General features: G+C 48.2%; 2 protein-coding genes across 7 annotated transcripts in view; one reads left to right on the top strand and one right to left on the bottom strand.

The window, feature by feature from the left end:
• Positions 1-87: 87 nt before the first annotated feature.
• On the bottom strand, positions 88-2,589 carry LOC127667733 (testis-specific serine/threonine-protein kinase 5). Its single transcript, XM_052160967.1, has 8 exons — positions 2,386-2,589; positions 1,947-2,054; positions 1,581-1,783; positions 1,446-1,501; positions 997-1,129; positions 804-919; positions 337-468; positions 88-251 (listed from the first exon to the last, which is right to left on the bottom strand). Exons 1-8 carry the CDS (start codon positions 2,587-2,589, stop codon positions 88-90), a joined length of 1,116 nt encoding a protein of 371 aa, XP_052016927.1.
• A 6,490-nt stretch (positions 2,590-9,079) lies between these two features.
• The window catches only part of Mroh1 (maestro heat like repeat family member 1), a 70,954-nt gene continuing 59,892 nt past the window's right edge, over positions 9,080-20,141 (top strand). For 5 of the 6 annotated variants that reach the window (XM_052160945.1, XM_052160948.1, XM_052160947.1 and 2 more), the window contains exons 1-2: positions 17,386-17,406; positions 20,041-20,139. The gene's annotated coding sequence lies outside the window, so the exon portion shown is untranslated. Of the gene's footprint in view, positions 9,157-17,385; positions 17,407-20,040; positions 20,140-20,141 lie in introns of those variants that run through there. The other variant, XM_052160946.1, reaches the window with a different exon arrangement.

Genomic DNA, 20,141 nt, shown 5'->3' on the forward strand with positions numbered 1-20,141 from the left:
ATAGTGCCCAGCCATGTCCCTGTTGGGGACATGGGACATAGGGGGCAGCCACCTGCCATGGTACACCCAAGCCCAGGGTGGTAGAACCTATTGCTCTGGTGCGGGCTTCCACGTGCTGCACAGCTGGGCCAAAGACGCTCTCCTTGGAGATGTCCTGCCATTGGAGGGGCTGGAGCCTTTGCTTCTGGCACACCTGGCATCTCTGTCAGGCTCTGTGTTGTCTGGGGTTGTTGCAGACCAGGAATGCTGTTCTGTGATAGAGCAAAGCAAAGGCTTGTGTGGAGCGCTGGAGGCACTGCCTGCAGCCCAACCAGTTACCTGTGAGCCCTTCCCCACCTCGGGGAGCTCCAAGTACAGAGGACAGCATGTGTTCTGCAGGCAGCATCCAGCAGTGAGCAGCCACCTGCTGTAGGCCCAGGCGCTCACACGGATGCAGCTGAAGCAGCCCTCGGATCAGGTCCCGGCACTCTACGGGGGAGGGCTCACTGCTGGAGCCTGCGGTGGCCACAGTCCCGACCCACACTCAACTACTGTCAGAAATGCTGGTGACTTGAGAGGAATCATTACTAGTCCTGGCAAAGGTTCAGGGGCTGTTATCAAAAGGGGACTGAGGGGCAGGTGTTCCGGACAGGTGCCGTGTTTGGTACTCAGTAGGATTGGTACCTCCATATCAGTTCCACCCTCCCCTCAACTTCCCCAACACACAGTGCGGGAACCGTACTTTTCCAGCATCTGGTCCTGGGTCTTGCTGCCCTCCAGGCTCGAACTGGGCCTTGAAAGGAGCATGGTGTGGTGGTGCTCACCTGGGGACAGCCCTGGCCTGAAGATGGGACCTCGGCGAATCAGCTGCAGCATGCGATGGGGCTGGTGTTCCTTGAAGGGCAGCTTCCCAGACACCATGGCATGGAGGATGATCCCTCTGGGGACCCAGCTTCTTCAGGGTGTTGTCCCTCCTAAGGCCGCCCACGGGCCCTTCAGGGGGGCTGGGGTACTCACAGGCTCCACAGATCAGCCTGCTCACCGTTGTACTTCTTGCTCATGAGAATCTCTGGGGCCGTATAGGCCACAGAGCCACAGAAGGTGCTCAGAAGGGAGTTCTTGAGCCCCACCCAGTTAGCAAAGCCAAAGTCTGCACACAGTTTGCCAGCAGGGCGGGGCAAGGAAACACAGGCGATGGACAGGTTAGGGAGAGTGGGTTCAAGAGGACATCTGTTAGGATAGTGGGGCTGGGGCGGGAGGGGAGGAACTTGGACTGGATGTTGTAAGAATGAGGGAGAAACTAGATGGGCTCCTGTGGGTAGAGGTCAGTTTTTTTTTTTTTTTTTAGGCTATAGGTAGAAGCTGAAGGTCAGGGCTAGGTCATTATTAGGGACAGGAGTCTGTATGGGACAGGAAGCTGGGAGGCAGGAATCCAGAATTAAACTGATGGAGCTGTGTGGGCTCACCTGTAAGCTTTAGGAAGCCCTGGTCATCCAACAGGATATTTTCACATTTCAAGTCCCTGTGGGAGAAGGGAGTGTGGGGCTGGGCTCAAGTGGGTCAGCAGATGTCCAGGTAGGTAGGCCAGATGGCACCCTCACCTGTGCACAATGCCAACGTTGTGGCAGTGGGCCACCGCGCTGACCAGTTGCCAGAACAGCCTTCGGGCCTCTTCCTCCTCCAGCCCTGGGCAACATCGGAGGTCGGACACTGCATTGATATGCTCCAACAGGTCGCCTCTAGCTGCCAATTCCAGTACCAGGTAGGAACGCTGGCTGTTCTGGTAGGTCTCATACAGCTGGACCTAGCAAACCCCCCAATACTCCATGTACACTGTCATCCCGAGGAAGGCTGGACCGAGAGCTCTCAATTGCAGGGTGAGAGATGACTTCATACAAGGACAAAAAGGTTCCAGGCAGAGAAGTGGGGCATGGGGTAGACGGCAGGCACGGTGAGGGCCGGCTTACTATGTTCATGTGCTTGTAGGTAGCATTGAGTGATAAGATCTCACGGGGCAGGAACTTCCTGGAGTACTCCGCTGGGGCTTCAGCCATGGACACAATCTTAATAGCCACCTGAGGAAAATGTAGAGTGTTCAGCTGTGTGGAGACTCCTTAGCATAGGCCTACTGTTATTTATACACATTGTGCAACTTCACACAGCTGGGCAAGCAATATCCTTGGAAGGATAGTGCCTGCCTCACTTTTTTGTCCTGGGTACATCTTTGTTTGAGGGGTTGGGGAACAGAGCATTGGGAAGCTGAGGAGAAATAGGGCTTAGGAGGTAGGTCCTATGGAGGAAGCTAAGGGTGACTAGAAGATACCTGAAAGAGGTTAGGACAGGCCTGCTGGAACCAGGCTAGGGTACCCCAAGGAACCCACAGAGAAGGTAGCAGGCCTGCCTCACCATAGTGTGGCGCTTGCCCCGCAAGTCAGAGGATAGCCTAGGATTGTGCTTCATGCGCTCACGTGTTGCATAGGCCAGGTAGACCTTGGAGAAAGCACCAGATCCGATCTTCTTTGAGGAGAGCAAGTATCCATTGCTCATGCATTCTCGAACCTGTTCTATGAACACCCTCTGGTCCAGCTTGCGCCGGCTGTTGTTCCTCATGGAAGGCAGGGTGCCACAGAACTGGGCCTGGTGGGCCAGCTTACTGCCTGTCAGCCAGGGGAAGGAACCCAGCTGAGGTCTAACTTGCTTCAGAGGGCAAGGGACTGGGGAAGCAGAAGGCCAGGAGGGACCTGCTGCCCCTTGTAGAAAACTGTCAAGTTTCTGAAGACTTAATGGGTTTTAGGCTAAGAGCACAGGTTGAGAGCCTCAGGAGGAGGCTTCCACCGCTCTGGACTGATTGGAGAGTAAAGACTCCAAAGGACTGGGTGTAGGTTCTAGAATAGAAGGTTCTAGAGATGCACCTGCATTGTGCCCTCAAAGGTATCATCTTAAGCCCTGTCATCTCTGAGGCTATCTTACTGGATTAGCCCTATCCAATGTTGTGTTCGCCTTCTGTGGGATGAGAACGAATATGAAGGGCCAACACCAGGATGTGGCTTTTGTGGGCCACTCTGCATGGGACTGAATAGAAAGGCCTTTTTATTTTATTATTTTTGAGGCAGGGGGTGGAGGGAGGGACCATAGAGGTTTTGCATCTCTTGGAGCTGAGGTGACAGATGGATGTGAGCCACCTGATCTAGATGCTAGAAACTAAACTTGGGTCCCCTGCAAGAACAAAATGTGTTCTTAATTGCCGAGCCCCTATTCTTCAGCCCCTATTCAAGGCCTTTAAAGAAGCTAGGAAGGTTAAGTCTTCTAAGGATCTCAAGAGGTCAAAAGAGATCAGCCGCTGTTTCATTCTTTGAGGAGATGCCAACTGAAGTCACTGCTAAATCAGGAACAGCAAGAGTCCAGGATCCTTTGATCTAGTCTTCCTCTACTGCAGTGGGTCTCAACCTCTTTGAGGGTGGCAAACAACCCTTTCATAGGGGTCACCAAAGGCCATCAAAAAACAGATATTTACATTATGATTCATAACAGCACAATTACAGTTATGAAGTAGCAATGTGTAATGGCATTTTGAGAATTCTAGAATTTTTGTTTCTTGAAAAAAATATTACAGGAACACTTTTTAAAGATTTATTTCATGTATGAGTACACTGTCGCTATCTTCAGACGGTAGAAGCGTCAGCTTTCATTACAGATGACTGAGTCATCATGTGGTTGCTGGGATTTGAACTCGGGACCTCTGCACGAGCAGTCAGTGCTCTTAACTGCTGAGCCATCTCTCCAACTTTCCATCTCTCCACTTTAATTTTAGTTCCAGGTGTAGGGATGTTGGGGTGCTTCGACTGTCCACAGCAGGTGACATTATGATTTGCCTCATGCTTTAGCAGAAGCATGGTTTTGTTAGCTGATCATAATTTCTGTAGTGATGTGACACTTAGAATTCCAGGAACTTTTCAGAGGGAACAGAAATGTGAGGGCACCCCAAAAGACAGAGTGGCTAGTTGTTTGTCATTTAGGGAGGTTGGTTGTGGTTTGTTAGTAGCTGTCTGTGGTCAAAGAAGAAACAAAACGAAAGAAATTAGAATCAGGTACCTCTCCTCTTCTATCCTAGTTTCTCTCTTAATGTTATGGGGTAAAACCTGATGGTGGTAGAATAAAGGGTAGGAAAAAGAACCCACAAAGTAGTAAAAGACCAGCTATAGCAATGAAAATAATTTTATGGTTTGGAGTTACCTGCTGCAGTGGCTCCAGTAGATTCTGTGAGACAAAAGTTTTACAGACTGAGGTGAGAAATGTCTCCTGGAGCCCTTTGGAACACCTCTATTCAGAAGCCGAAAATCTCACTTGGCAATTTGCTCCTAAACTCTCCCCCTTCTTAGTAGCCTGGACTAAGAAAAACCAAGCAAATTAAGATGTAAAAGAATCCATCTTGAAGTAAGTCACTAGCCAGAAAATTCTGCAATGCTTTGCTCCAGTCATTTACATAATTACATTTACCTTCCAACAGTATATAAATGAAGTATGGCACTGACACTATGGTATGAAAAGCATTAGTTAGCAAAGTGGTATAAATATATTTCACATGTCTTGACTATATATTGACTTATAAGTCATTGGACATAATTTAAGAGATACAATGTTATTAAGAAGAGGTTAGTTTAACCAGGGACACATGAAAAGTACAAGTTTCTTTTGTTTTTTTGACCCTCATAGTCACCCTTGCAGGACAGGTGGATTTGAAACAATAGGCCCAGACTAGAAGATATTTACATCTGAAGAACCTTATACAATGTCCTTGCTGAACAGGTGGGTGTTGGGCAAACTAGAATTTATATTTGAGTTGGTGCAAAGCTCAGAGCTGCCTCAATGGAAGCTTGTGAAGAACTGCTTTTGTCTTGCAGACCCCACCTAGGGGGTCTTTAGCCAAAACAACATTCTTAACTTATCCAGGTGTGACTCAGGATGCAGTCCATACTTATTAGTCATGGAGACTCATTTAGACTCAGGGAGTTTGACAAAATGTCCTTTAAAGTCTCTTTAAACGTTTATATCAAAGCTGGGCGGTGGTGGTGCATGCCTGTAATCCTAGCACTCTGGGAGGCAGAGGCAGGGGGATTTCTGAGTTCGAGGCCAACCTGGTCTGCAAAGTGAGTTCCAGGACAGCCAGGGCTAAACAGAGAAATCCTGTCTCGAAAAAACAAAATCCAAAAAAAAAAAAAAAAAAAGTTTATATCAAGAAGATAGATGTTGTCTGTGTTCGAGCTTCTAAATTTGTTACATGGGAAAACATTTTACCTGGTTGATTTTATACTTCCTTGTGCCAAATGGTTATGCTAATTGTTCCTTGTGCCTGCTTTACTGGATACATCTTTTGATATGTAAATACCAATCCCTCATGCTTAAAGGCTCATGCCCCAAAACAGAAAAATACACTCAGATCCAAAAACCACCTCCGTCTAGTGTCTGTGTCATTTCACCGAATCCATGCCTTCCTGGACCAAAAGAATCCCAAGGGTGAGTTTGGTCTGAGGCAGTTACCATAACATGAGGTCACAGCATTAGGAAGGTTGAAAAACAATGCTCTGCTGAATCTTCAAGGAAAGCAAAGGCTGTAACCCCAGACTCCTCCACACGGCATGGAAGCTACCATTTCGACATTTTCATTTCGACATTTATTTAGCATGTGCCATATGCCAGCTGCTTTTTTCTTTCTCTTTTTTTTTTTTTTTTTTTTTTTTTTTTTCTGGTTTTTCGAGACAGGGTGTCTCTGTGTAGCCCTGGCTGTCCTGGAACTCACTCTGTAGACCAGTCTGGCCTTGAACTCAGGAATCTGCTTGCCTCTGTCTCCCAAGTGCTGGGATTACAGGTGTGTGCCACCACTGCCTGGCTGACAGCTGCTTTTCTAAGTAGTCATGTTAGCGGCATGTTAGCTATATCCCCCGTCATGTCTCATTCCCTGAACACACAGAAGTGCCAAAGGTGTTTCATACTCAGAATTTTAAATCTGAATGCAATGGAGCAACACATGTTTTATAGACGATGAAATTGAGATCAGGAAGTGGCAGAGTCCATGCCAAGTGTGAGATGTCTGATGCGAACTGGAGGGTTGGGCATTGGCTGGTGGGCAGCTATCCTGAGAGTACCAAAGGGCCTGAAATATGGTTAGAGGTCTAGTGAGCCTCAGAGACTTGTGTCTTCCTGTACTGAAATCTACAGGTAGATGTGGAAGGCTTTACAATAAGGTGTTGAGAAAGCCTGGCCTGAACTGTCAGGGTTGCTTTCTCATCCACCTCATCTGGTGACTTTTTGGAATGAATAGCTCATAGCTACAGAGGCAGGAGGGCTGTGGTGGGTACAAGAGTGACAAGGTGAAGAAGGGTGACCATTTTTTTTTTTTTTTTTTTTGCATTTAAAGAACAAAAGGGAAGATCACATGACTCTACCCTGACCCAGCAGTGCCTCTGAGCTACTGCTGTCCACTCAGAGCCTCTCAGCTGTGAGCGCCCCCCTTCACCTTCCTGGCTCCCTTCTGTGCCAGAACCCAAATGGAAGCTAGCAACTATTAGGCTGTGTGGATCCAGAAAGATCACATTCAGCCGCACGGTAGTAGCACATGCCTTTAATCCCAGCACTTGGGAGGCAGAGGCAGGTGGATCTCTGAGTTCGAGGCCAGCCTGGTCTACAGAGTGAGTTCCAGGATAGCCAGGGCTACCCTGTCTTGGAAAACCAAAAATAAATAAATAATAAATAAATAAATAAATAAATAAAATAAAAATCACATTTCCTTTGCATTGTTCTTTTAAAACTTAATTTTTATTGCATGTATATGAGTGTTTTGCTTGTATGTATGTATGTACACTGTGTGCACGCCTGGTGCTTGTGGAGTTCGGAAGGGTGCCAGGTCCTCTGGAAATGGTGGTAAGCACGGTTGTCAACCACCACATGGGTGCAGGGAACTGGGACCAAACCTGGGCCCTCCATAAAAACAGCAAATAAGTGTTCTTAACCATTGAGCCATCTCCATCACCCACAGTTTCTTTCTTTCTTTCTTTCTTTCTTTCTTTCTTTCTTTCTTTCTTTCTTTCTTTCTTTCTTTTCTTTCTCTTTCTTTCTTTTTAAGATTTTATTCTTGCTAGGAGTGATGGTGCTGTCTTTGATCCCAGCACTCAGGAGGCAGAGGCTGGTGGATTCCTGAGTTTGAGGCCAGCCCTGTCTATAGAGCAAGTTTCAGGACAGCCAGGGCTATACAGAGAAACAAAAACTAAAATAAAGATTTTGTGTTTTTGTGTGTGTGTGTGTGTGTGTGTGTGTGTGTTGGGGGATATGTGCACTTGAGTGTGGATACCTGTGGAGCTTAGAAGCTTTGGTTCTACCAGCTGCTGGCAGTTAGAGCTGGCTGTGAGCTGCCCGAGCATGGGAGACGGCAGAATGAGTTCCTATCTGCAGAGTCATCTTTCCAGTCCCTTTGCCTTGTCCTTCTTTCTGTCTGCACCTTTACTAGTCCATCAATTCCACTGATGAGTTTTACCCAGTACCTCATGTGCTGGGCCTTATGCTGAACAATAAAAGTCAAAATTAAGTTGTGATACATGCTGGGCAGCTTGTATGTTTGGGGCAGAGAGAGCTGACTGCTGTGTGCTGAGTGAGGGCACAGAAGCAGCAGGGCATGTTGGAATGTGGCCAGCGCCCTGCCACTGTCCACTGCAAGGCTTTTCAGTGAGAGAGAGAGAGAGAGAGAGAGAGAGAGAGAGAGAGAGAGAGAGACAGCGAAGACGGACAGAGACAGGGAGAGGTCTGGGCATAAGCATGGAAAAGACCTCCTTCCCTGGCAGCTACCCAAGTTAGTCCCCTCTCTCTGTTTTCTAGCATTTTTCTAGGCCATGACCCCATCCGCAGAATGCTTCACTCTCTTACTCAGTATGTCCTGTCTTTCTTTCTCCGGCTCTATCCTCTCAACAGAAAGAGGTCCAAGTCCTCCCCACTGTGGAAAAAAAATTATTGGCTCTCAGTGTTTGCCTCTTGGACCCCCTCACCTTGTTGCCCTTCCAGGACCAACTGGTTTTCAACCACAGCTTAATTTCCACATCTAACGGATGCTGTCTGCCTAGATACATGGGAGTTAACTGCTTCCCTTTACTCAACAGGCTCTTGGTTCTTTTGCTTTCAGAACTCTGCACACACTTTTCTACTGTGTACACACATCTGGGTCATTTCAACCTCTGGCTCTTTGCAGGTGCCAAGTCTTCCTGGCATGATCCTCCCCCAACTCTCGCAAGGCACAAGCTCTTACCTAACCTTGCTTTCTTGGCACCAAACCCAGACCCCTTCATAGCATTTCCTTTATCCTGTAGAATGGCTTACTTTAACTTTTTTATTCACTTCTTTCCAGGCTTTAGAGGTTTTAGTTGCACCTGAAGCTGGAATACCAGCTGGTAGTGAGCTGCCCAGGTTGCTAGGACATGATCATTTTGTTGATAGGTTGGACATGTACCTCTCATGGGCATGGCCATGTGTACATTTAGGGGTCCACGAATTAGGGGCTTTGGGTATGTTTAGTGTGTGACCAGTGTAGAACATGACAATACCTTGTATGTGTCCGTGAATTCTATATAAAGTGTGCTGGGGCTGTTCTTTGTTTTATTTTGTTTTTTGTTTTTGTTATTCTTCCCTTTATCACTTTATAGCCCAGGCTGGCCTAGAACTCACTATGTAGACCAGGATGGCCTCGAATTCGTAGGCATCCACCTGCCTCTGCCTCTCCAGTGCTGGGATTGAAGGAGTGCGCCACTGCTCCTACCTAGTGGAGTTTTCTGCAGTTGGAAGCCGAGTCCGAATACTCTCGAGAACAGCGCTTGCGCAGACGGCGTCTGGCGCAGCAGCAGTACTCACACTTGTCTTGTGAAATGGTCACCGGACCGCTAGGCTAGCCCGCGGAGCACAGGAAGGAGTCGGCGTACCTAGGCTCTCTAGGGAGTGGACGTGGGCGGAGCTAACGTGAAGGACAGAACCTTGACCAATGAGCGTGGAGATCGCATGGAGGCGGGACCAAATTGCCGCGCGCCAGGCCGCAGTTGGCCAGAGGGCTGCGGGGATGGGCTTGGGGCGCTGCTCCGCCTACTCTGGGACGCTTGGGGCATAGAGGGCGGCGCCCGGGCCTTGGCGGCGGCGGCTCCTCAGGTAAACGGCTTGTTAAGGCTCATCTTTGGCTGCGGGGGCCAGGCACTCTTTGGGGAACTTGGACTGGAGAGTCTAGGGGCCTTCCCATCTGCCAGCAGCAAGAGAAGCTGTGTCAAGGGCCGCCTCCCCAAGGTCAGAGGGCCGGTGCCAGGAGGTCCTGGGAGATCTCAGGTGTGCCCAGCGGGCCCGGCTTCACTTGATACACCTGAAAGGCATCTAGGAGCTTGCGATTTAATTGACTTGTCAGACATCGGCGCGTGGTCCCCAGACCCTGTCCCTGCTGTCTGGTGGGTCGCGTGGTCCAAGACCTAGTCCCTTCCGGGAACTCGGTGACTCAAGAGCCTGATCCTCTGCGGGCTAGGGGCTACGAGTTCAGGTCTTTGAGCTCCACAATTGGGCCACTGGCGTTTCTGTCTCTTTCATAAAACTGAGCCTTAATCCAGAGACTTGCAAAACCAGTGCGCACCGCAGCCACTAGTCTTTCTGTGTTCTCTTTGCCGATTAAAGGAGGCGGTGTAGAGCAGGAAAGTGATTTGTCCAGAGTCACGAGGATTGCTGGCCCCAGGGAGAAGGCCACAAAACTCGGAGTATAGAATTCAGACAAGGTGAGAGCTAGGTGAGGTTGAGCCAGGGCTGGCACTCCAGGTTTGGGGTTCCGATTTTCCAGCCAAGTCAGTGTAGTTGTGCAGCAAGACTCTGCTCTACCTCTCAGGGTAGGTAATGGATGGAGCCACAAACTCCATCTCCAAAGTGCAGTGAGTAAGCAGAAGGAGCCTGGGAGAGGGATGGAGGACGGCTTCTGGAGATCCGGGGCTGTGAGCTGGAGTGGCAGGTGAGGCAGAAGCCAACTTTGAGGGGCTAGCCTTGGTTGGAGGCAGGAAACATTTTGGAAGGGGATGGTAGTAAAAATGGCGATGAAATAGAGGAACAGCCTGCGACCTAGTTAATTAAATGGTAAAAAAAAAAAAAAATTCAGGAAGTAGATAGGTGAAGCACGGCAGGGGTGAAGGTGAAGGGTTAAGTCTCAGCTGCTCAAGTTGGACTTGATTAGCTATGATCTCCTAGATGGAGACCTCCCCCAACATACAGGGGGTCTATGGGGCATGAGAACAGAGATCCTATGCAAATTACCGATTGTGGGATATTTCCATGGATCAGGTGCTTATGATTTGATTGGCTGTGCAGTCTCTGCACCTGCAGCTGGGGAGATGCTTCTGCCAGCAGGCTTGAGGAATGTTTTTCTGGTCTCTAATTTCAAAGTCGAATGGCGGAGGCCTAGCCACCCTTCATTAACTTGAAACTGTCTTACTCAAACCTGCCTCTTGTCCTGTCTCTCTCCCTCAGAGGTGACTGTTGAGGGACGCCAGAGGCCAGAGGTGGGACTTGTAGGACCTGCGCTTGTCTCAGTTCACAGTCATCTGTGTGTGTGTGTGGGGGGGGAGGGGTTGTGAATGTTTGTGCTTAATTTTCTCCCCTAGGGTTCTCAGAGGCCCAGGTGAGAAGCAGAGTTGCTGCAGTCTGATGAGCAACCCCAGGCCTCCTGATGGCTTTTTGTTGAGCTGAGTTGCTTTGAGTCAAAAGACATTCTTGCCGGTGTCAGGGTACACAGCCTGATCCACTTTGGGAAATAACACCAGGAAGGGTTTCTGTGGCTCTTGTAATTACTTGGTTGCTGAATATTATATAGCTATGATATGCTTTATTCCCCTGGCCTGCAGGGTCACCCCTGGCTTCAGGGGTTTGCATGTAAGCCCAGTTCCACATGACTCATTTGAGAAACCGTATTCTTGGTGGATGAGGAGAATTGAGCTCCTGACTGTGTAATCCTGGGACACTGTCTCAGGTTCTTGCTGGTTACTCTAGAAGTTGACCCCTCTCTGGCCCCATTCCTCCCAGGTGAGGCATTCTGTGACTGCATGTGCCTGGACACTACCCGCACCCCCGCCTCTCACCCCCCCCCCAACCACCACCGGTTGCTTATCATCATTACCTTGATAATATCTGAGACTGAACCCAGCAGGAATTTGCTAAATGTTCAGGTGCGTACTGGTTCTCTGTTCATAGAAATGCAGGTGCTGTGAACTGGCTGTGGTGGTGCACACCTGTAAAAAAATGAAAAAAAAAAAAAAGGAAGGAAAAAAATCTTCTATATAGAAAGGAATGACCCCATCCATCCTATCTGTCGTCATCTCTCATTTGTTTTGCTTTGATTTGCTTGTCAGGTTTGCCCCAGCCTGGCTAATACTCACATACATAAATGAGCATTTGCAAACGATGGGAAAGGGGGCTGACTATTTAGACCAGTAGCAGCCACCCCTCAGGCTCTGTCACTCACACCAGCTTCTAGCACCAAAGGTGGTCCTTGTCCTTATCCTGTCAGATGTGCACAGAGCTTGCTGCTACCTGGCTTCACTTCCAGTCAGAGTCTGACTATATGAGTACAGGCGCTGGACAGGAGTGGTTGGTGGCTGGACACTGGTGGCTGGTGGCTGCACAGTGAGCACATTTAAGGCTGTCTGGCTCTAGAGCCATGTCCTTCACTGTCCACTCTGCCACACTCTATCAACTCTGGAAAAACAGCAGGACATGCATTTTGTTCCAAGGGATAACACAGACCACAGACTCTGTATGCCTGTTGGTTATCTACTCTGAGAATTCCTATGTGTCCTTTTGCTTGCTTGTTTTTGTAATGTATAAGTTATATTTTCACACTGATTTTTAGATTTATTTATTATTATATGTAAGCACACTGTAGCTGTCTTTAGACACTCCAGAAGAGGGCGTCAGATCTCATTATGGATGGCTGTGAACCACCATATGGTTGCTGGGATTTGAACTCAGGACCTTTGGAAAAGCAGTCAGTGCTCTTAACCACTGAGCCACCTCTCCAGCCCTGTACACTGATTTTTGTTTTTGTTTTTTTGTTTTTGTTTTTTCAAAACAGGGTTTCTCTGTGTAGCCCTGGCTGTCCTAGAACTCACTCTGTAGACCAGGCTGGCCTCGAACTCAGAAATCCACCTGCCTCTGCCTCCCAAGTGCTGGGATTAAAGGCTTTCGCCACCACCACCACCCGGCTCTGTACACTGATTTTTAAGTAGACTAGCCTCCTATTACACATTTGTTCAACATTTACCCAAATTATTTATTTATATTTTGTTGTGTACTGAGACAGGATCTCTCTATTATGTAGCCCTAGTTGTCCTCAAACTCTTTATGTAGACTAGGCTGGCCTTGAACTCACCAAGATCCACCTGCCTCTGCCTCCTGAGTGATGGGATTAGGGGCATCCGCCACCACTTTATATTATTTTTAAATACTGATATTTATTTATTATTTACTAATATGTATGTGTCTGTGCCTGAGTAGATATATGTATGCCATACATGTGCAGGATCTATGGGAAGGAAGAAGAGGGCATGGGATTCTCTTGAATTGGAGTTGCAATGGTAATGAACTGCCAAATGGGTTCTGGGAACTGAACTTGGGTCTTCTCCGAGATCAGTAAGAGCTTTGACAGCTGAGCCTCAATTACTCTCTAAAATGACTATTCTAGTTTTGTTGTTGTTGTTGATGATTTGTTTCTGTTTGGTGCTGGAGGCTAAACCCAGGGCCCTGTGCACACTAGGCAAGTATGCTGTCATTGGGCTACCCCTCTCACCCTGACTGTAGCCATCCTCAAAGGCTGGAGGGGTAGCTGACTGTACTTCCACTCCGCCCCAAATTAGAGGAACATTAGTTAATTAATTTTGGTTCTTCAACCAAGACAGTGTTTCTCTGTGTGGCTTTGGATGACCTAGAATGTGATCTGTAGACCAGGGTGGCTTTGAACTCACAGAGATCCACCTGCCCCTGCCTCCCGAGTGCTGGGATCAAGGTGTGCGCTGCCACCGATGCCACCACCACCACCACTTGGCTGTATCTTGTAACTCTATATAGGACTTACTTTGAAGTAAGAGAAGACATGAGTTCTTGAGAAGGAAGATTCAAGTCCTACCTAGTTTGGTCTTTAATAATTCTTTTTCTTTTTCTTTTTCTCTTTCTTTCTTTCTTTCTTTCTTTCTTTCTTTCTTTCTTTCTTTCTTTTTTTTTTTTTTTTTTTTCTGAGACAGGGTTTCTCTGTGTAGCCCTGGCCGTCCTGAAACTCTCTCTGTAGACCAGGCTGGCCTCAAACTCAGAAATCTGCCTGCCTTTTTTTTTTTTTTTAATTCTTATTTATGTGTCCATCTGTACATGTCTGTCTCTGTGTGTGTACACGTCAGGAGTTCCCATGCAAGGCTCGATCCTCTTGGGCTGGAGTTACCTACGGATGGGGTGCTGGGAACTGAACTCGGGCCTTCAGGAAGAGCAGCACTGCTCTTGACCACTGAGTGCGTCCCGCTTCCCTTCCTACCTTTTGTCCTTTACTCCCATTGTTTGTTTTATTTTCCTTTATTTGCTATCATTACTGTTGACTCTTTTTAACGGTGCTGAGAATCAAACCCAGGGCCTTGTGCATCCCAGACAGCCGTATCATTTACCACTCACTTTACCACTTAGCCGTCGCCTCAGGCCTTGTGTCTGTGTTGATGCCGAGACCATCTTATAGTACAAATTGCCCTCAAGCTTGCTGGGTTGCTGAAAGCGATCTTGAACTCTTGCACCCGCTTCCACCTCCCAAGTGCTGACACCAGGGTGACAGCTCTGTGCCACCAGGGTTAGCCTACTACACACTGTATAGACTTTTATACAGTTAATTCAGAGCAAATCCTCCCTGTGGTGTAGTTTTCAGATTGTGATTGGCCGCCATTGAGTGGTGGTCTTTCTGTGAACTGTGGACCATTTCCTCCAGTACAGTCCAATTTGGGTAAAAGTGGGAGCGTACCAGAGGATTTCTGATCTATTCCTCCAGGAACAGTTAAATTTTTGATATTTATTTTATTCTATGTGTCTAAACGTTTTGTCCACATGCATCTGTGTGTACCCCGTGGGTGTCTTGGTGCCTGTGGAGTGCCAAAAGGGCATCAGATCCCCTAGAGCTGGAGTCATGGATGGATGGCTGTGAGCCACCGCGTGGATACATGGGTGCTGGGAATCAAACCCCAGTCCTCAGAAAGAGCACAAGTGCCTTGCCTTGCACTGCAGACCCATAGCTCTGGAGCCCCAGGAAACAGCTTTTTAAAAAAAAAAAAAAAAAAAAAAAACAACAACAACAAAACCTTGTGTGTACACTAAGATACAAATCAAACCCTTGACCCCGCTCACTGCGGGAGGCACCCTGAGGTATGCATACCTAGTGCTGATCCAGTGTTTTTGTTTTTGTTTTGAGACAGGGTCGGTCTCACTGTGCAGCCCCAGCTGGCCAGTGTAGACCAGGTTGGCCTCAAGTTCACAAAGATCCTGCCTCTGCTTCCCATACTACACAGCCACACCCAGCTACTTCTTTTTTTTAAGAGAGGAGTGAGCAGCCTCCCCCCCTTTTTTGTTTTGTTTTTTGAGACAGGGTTTCTCTGTGTAGTCCTGGCTGTCCTGGAACTCACTCTGTAGACTAGGCTGTCCTCGAACTCAGAAATCCACCTGCCTCTGCCTCCCAAGTGCTGGGATTACAGGCGTGCGCCACCATGCCCGGCTTACCCAGCTACTTCTTAATGTAAATGTCTTGTGCGGTCTTTTCCTTGCTGTTTACTATGGCAGCCTGACTTTTCAACATGCCCTTGGCCGCATGTCCTTGGACAGAGGTGGTGCAGGCTGAGCGCAGTCTTTTTTTCTCAACTTACACCCGAGGAGGACACATTTCCTCCATCGCAGACACAGTTCCTCATAGGTGGTGCTGGTGCTTGGGATAGGCTTTTCTCGCCCCACCCCCTCCTTCTCTTTCTCCTCCTTCCACAGTAGCCCTGGTGTTAGCCACCCTAGCTAGTTAGGAATTCAGTGTTGCATCTGTTACTTTTCAGTCGCTGTGATAAAACATCATGACTAAGGCAGTGTATAGACAAGAGGATTCATCTGGACCCGTGGTTCCAGAGGGTTAGAGTTAATGATGGCGGGGCTGAGGCGCACATCTTGAACTGTAAGCAAGAAGCCGAGAGCCAGCTGGGATGGGCTTGGCTCCTGTGGCACTGGTTTTGTCCTGTGCACTGTGGTTGTTCCTCTTGGCTTCGTCTTGCGCTCCTTTTCCAGTGACGCTAGCTAGGTAATGGTGTCTGTCGTGCTTCTTGCGTGTCTTGTAGCCTCTGAACTCGTCATGATGTGTGATGTGATGCTGTGTGAGGATCGGCAGCTCCAGGTCCTAGGCCTTGACTAGGTGCTGGTTCTGAGTTGAGCCTGCAGTTGCCACTTGTGTATTAAACTTCCCATCATCCTTCTTGCCCTTGAGCAGCGTCTGTAACCACAGTAGCTCCTGCCACTCCAGCTTGGTGTGGACATGCTGGCTAATGAAGTCCAGCTCTCCGCTTCACAACTGCTGTCGCTGTATTTGGTGTTGTGAGCCCGCAGCTCTGTCTCTAGCTGGTCCATCTCTAGCATGTTGATGACCTGGATGACCTGATGGCAGTGCAGGCCTGTGCCTGGGCTCTCGGTGGCAGGGCTGACATCCTAACGAGGCGACCTTATCAGCTGCACGGCTAGAATGGTACACGGCATCAGAAGTGCTAGTCAGAAGAGGAAGGGCCCTGGGGGGGGGGGCACACAGGGAGCCTGAGGGAGGGCTGCTTTCTTCTTCCAAAGAATCCCTGCCCCCCTTTCTGAGCACAATCTCACATCATCTAGATTAGCCTTATATTTGCTGTGTAGCTAAGGATGACCTTCAACTCCTGATTCTCCTCCTACATTTCCCAAGAGTTGGGATCATCTGTTTTTTTCTTGTTTGTTTGTTTTTAGTTTTTTTTAAGACAGAGTTTCATAGACCAGACTGGCTTGGCACTCAGTGTATGGCCTGGGCTGGCTCTAAACTCTTGGTCGCTGGCTCTAAGTCCTGCTCAGCTGGGATTGCAAGTGGGCCACCATACCTGGCTTATGCACTCTCTGGGTCAGACCCATGGCCTTGTGTGTGTTCAAACTTTGTTCATCTTTTTACTCTTGACCTCTTTTTCTCAATATAGCTACTATCTCCTGTAGTTTCTTGCCTATATGAAATAAATGCAGTCATACTAGCTGTCTGAATGTCCCTGTCGTTTTTTTTTTTTTTTTGTTTGTTTGTTTGTTTGTTTTTGTTATATCTAAGTACACTGTGGCTATCTTCAGACACTCCAGAAGAGGGCATCAGATCTCATTACAGATGGTTGTGAGCCACCATGTGGTTGCTGGGATTTGAACCCAGGACCCTCGGAAGAGCAGTCAATGCTCTTAACTGCTGAGCCATCTCTCCAGGCCGTCCCTGTCTACTAGTGCTTTCTTCGTGGTATTTCCAGGTCAGATCATGCTGACTGAGTAGTTTGCATTAGTTTTTTTGGTTGGTTTTTGTTTTTGTTTTTGTTTGTTTGTTTGTTTGTTTGTTTGTTTTGCCAGGGTGTCACTTTGTGGCTCTGGCTGGATCTATCCTCTGAGACCTGCCTGCCTCTCCCTCTCAGCACTGTCCAGCACTAAAGGGGTGCTCCAGCCAGCACTAAAGGGGTGCTCCAGCCAGCACACCCGGCCGGGAGTTGGCCTTTGCTTTCCTGTTTTGCATCTCGAGCCCCGTGACAGACTTGGACACAGTTTGGAAGCTTTTCATTTGCCTCGGTGAGACCCCAGCAGTTTTTTTTTTTTTGTTTGTTTGTTTGTTTGTTTTTGTTATATCTAAGTACACTGTGGCTATCTTCAGACACTCCAGAAGAGGGCATCAGATCTCATTACAGATGGTTGTGAGCCACCATGTGGTTGCTGGGATTTGAACCCAGGACCCTCGGAAGAGCAGTCAATGCTCTTAACTGCTGAGCCATCTCTCCAGGCCGTCCCTGTCTACTAGTGCTTTCTTCGTGGTATTTCCAGGTCAGATCATGCTGACTGAGTAGTTTGCATTAGTTTTTTTGGTTGGTTTTTGTTTTTGTTTTTGTTTGTTTGTTTGTTTGTTTGTTTTGCCAGGGTGTCACTTTGTGGCTCTGGCTGGATCTATCCTCTGAGACCTGCCTGCCTCTCCCTCTCAGCACTGTCCAGCACTAAAGGGGTGCTCCAGCCAGCACTAAAGGGGTGCTCCAGCCAGCACACCCGGCCGGGAGTTGGCCTTTGCTTTCCTGTTTTGCATCTCGAGCCCCGTGACAGACTTGGACACAGTTTGGAAGCTTTTCATTTGCCTCGGTGAGACCCCAGCAGCCCGTTTTCTAGGACTAACTTATTATCATCAGGGTGTGAGTGTGTATGATGCACGCGTGTGAGACAGGTGTGTAAAAGCCGCATGCTTGTGGAGGTCAGAGGACAGTGTGCGGGGAGTGGGTTCTCTTCTTCCAGTGTGGGTTCTGGGTCATCCGACTTGCATAGTTAGTAGCCCAGAACTAACTTATTACTGGGCAAACCCCTGGGAGAGTTCCTCCCTGTGTCTGTGAGCTACGACGCTCGTCACTCCAGCCCTGAGTAAATTCTGCTCCTGCCCCGTGTCTGCTTCAGGTGCCTCTGTTCCCTCTTTTGGATGGGTGCCTCTTTCCCTGGACTTGGGGAGTTTCTCGTACATGTAGCACTTGGATTAGGTTTGTTTTCTTTCTTTCTAAAAATATCTTTTAAAATTATTTTTAAGCATATATGTCTATGCATGGGTATGCGCACATAAGTGCCCGAGGAGGCCACAGGTGTCAGATGCCCCGGGAGGGAGTTATAGGCAATTGCAAATTGCTGGCTGTGGGAACCAAACCCAGGCCCTCTGCGAGATCAGTTCATACTCTAAATTGCTGGGGTATCTCTCCTGCCTAGTTTTCTAAGGCTGCAATAACACAGAGTTATTGTAATAAGCTCCTTTGGGTCATAAGTCTATGACTAGGGGCCTGTACTCCCACTAAAGGCTGTGGAGACGGTCCTGTTCCTGTTTTTAAATTGTTGGCAGAATGGGTACTTTGTATCTTTAGGACCAGTGTTCCCCTGTGCTAGGTTTTTGTCAGCTTGGTACAAGCTACAGTCATCTGGAAGAGAGAACCTCAATTGAGAAAACGCCCCTACCAGACTGGTCTGTGGGCCTGGGTGTGGGCCCAGTCCACTCTTGAGCTATACCACCTCTGGGCAAGTAGCCCTGGGAAGTAGCTGAGCAAATGGGTAAGCAGTGTTTCTCCGTGGCTTCTGCTTCAGTTCCTGCCTCCCGGCTCCTGCCTTGTGTTTCTGTCCTGCCTGTGTCAGGATGTGTAAGTCAAACAAACCCTTTCCTCTCCAAGTGATTTTGGTAAGTGTTTCATTATAGCAATGGAAAGCAAAGTAACACATCCATTTTCTTCTGCTTAAACTGAGGCTATTCCTGTAAACTGAGGCTATTCCTGGACTGCCTCCAATTCACCAGCTCCCAAATGGCATGGAGACTTATTATTTGAAAGTTTTGGCACTGTTCCTCCCAGATAGCTCTAACTTATCAGCCTGTTTATTCTAGTCCATGTCTGCCCCGTGGCCTCTTACCTCTCTTGCTCCCAACCTCCTCTTCCTCACACTGGCCAATCAATCTTCCAGCGCCTGATTCTTCCCACAGAGCCTCTCTCTGCTCAGAAGTCCTGCCTTTCCTCTCCTGCCTCAGCTATTGGCATTCATAGCTTTATTAAGCCAATCAGAAGGCGAGGGAGGCATTTGTTTACAAAATACTGAGGCCTGTGATGGTTCATAAATATCGTGTAGGCCGGTATTCAACTCTGCTGGTACAGAAATCAGCATTTGAACGATGCAGAGACAACCTTCACGCAGTGTCCAGAGAGGTCGCCCCCAGCGGAGACTGTCATACTCCTCGTCTTGGAGCCTCCTTCCTCCTTTGTCAAAGCTCCAGTGACTGGATAAGCCTTTCTCAAGGACTGGCTTTCTTCTTGTGTCTTTCCTGTCTCTCTCTCTCTTTTTTTTTTCTGACCCTGGTAGGAAAAGTTTTCTGTGTTTAAAGACACACACAACATACCCAACTAGGTTGCTAGGTTGCCTTCTGGCAGATTGAGATAATTATCCTCACTTCTAGGTCTGTATCTTTTTTTATTTTTATTTTTTTTAAACTTTATTTTATGTAAATGACAAGTACACTATAGCTGTCTTCAGACACACCAGAAGAAGGCATCAGATCCTATTACAGATGGTTGTGAGCCACCATGTGGTTGCTGGGAATTGAACTCAGGACCTTTGGAAGAGCAGTCAGTGCTCTTAACCGCTGAGCCATCTCTCCAGCCCTTTATTTTTTTATTTTTTTGAGGTATGGTTTCACTGTGTAGCCCTGGCTGTCCTTGAACTCTCTCTGTACATCAGGCTGGCCTCTGACTCACAGGTATCCATCTGCCTCTGCCTCCTGAGTACTGGAATTAAAGGTGTGCACCACCACAACGGACACATGGATTTATGTTTTATCCAAGTCTTTGGTTGTTTTGATCGGGGTGGGTGGGTAAGTTGATTCCTCAGGTACTCACCTGGGCTAGGGACAGGTGGCCCATGGTGTTCTTTTGTTTGACCATCTTTGCATAAATTTGGACACTGCCTTACATACATACGTGTATGTGTATGGCACATACCAACTCGAGAGGGTTACAGTTGCCTTTCCCTGGAACTTTTCACAGGGAAAAACTGTCATCCCTGATGCCTGTACCTTGTGGGCTTAGCGCAGACCTGGGAAGTCGGAGCTTGCAGGCCCACGCAGGTTAAGCCCCGCGTTTCCCACATTGCCTGACAGCTGATACTGCCTCAGCCATCTTGCGTCTTGGGGTCATTTGCTTTCTCTTTGCTGGGCACAGATGGAGCATGAGTGTTTATTTCCTGTCTCTGTGTTCTTTTTAGATGCTCTCCTGGACAGTGCGGATGCTGTGCTGATGCTGCGGTCCTCGAGGTGGCGTCCTCTGCCTGCCTTCCGTCCTCTCTGCCATCTAGGACTTCCTGGT

The sequence above is a fragment of the Apodemus sylvaticus genome, chromosome 17, assembly GCF_947179515.1.
Source record: "Apodemus sylvaticus chromosome 17, mApoSyl1.1, whole genome shotgun sequence".
In the NCBI taxonomy this organism is placed as follows: Eukaryota; Metazoa; Chordata; class Mammalia; order Rodentia; family Muridae; genus Apodemus; species Apodemus sylvaticus.

What these genes read in the sequence shown, in the direction of transcription:
- LOC127667733 (XM_052160967.1), bottom strand. Translation starts at nt 2,589, where the DNA reads ATGAGGAACAACAGCCGGCGCAAGCTGGACCAGAGGGTGTTCATAGAA. An exon ending in GGGGCAAGCGCCACACTATG is followed by an intron (nt 2,055 to 2,385) that starts GTGAGGCAGGCC and finishes CATTTTCCTCAG; the next exon opens with GTGGCTATTAAGATTGTGTC. An exon ending in AACGTTGGCATTGTGCACAG is followed by an intron (nt 1,502 to 1,580) that starts GTGAGGGTGCCA and finishes CTTCTCCCACAG; the next exon opens with GGACTTGAAATGTGAAAATA.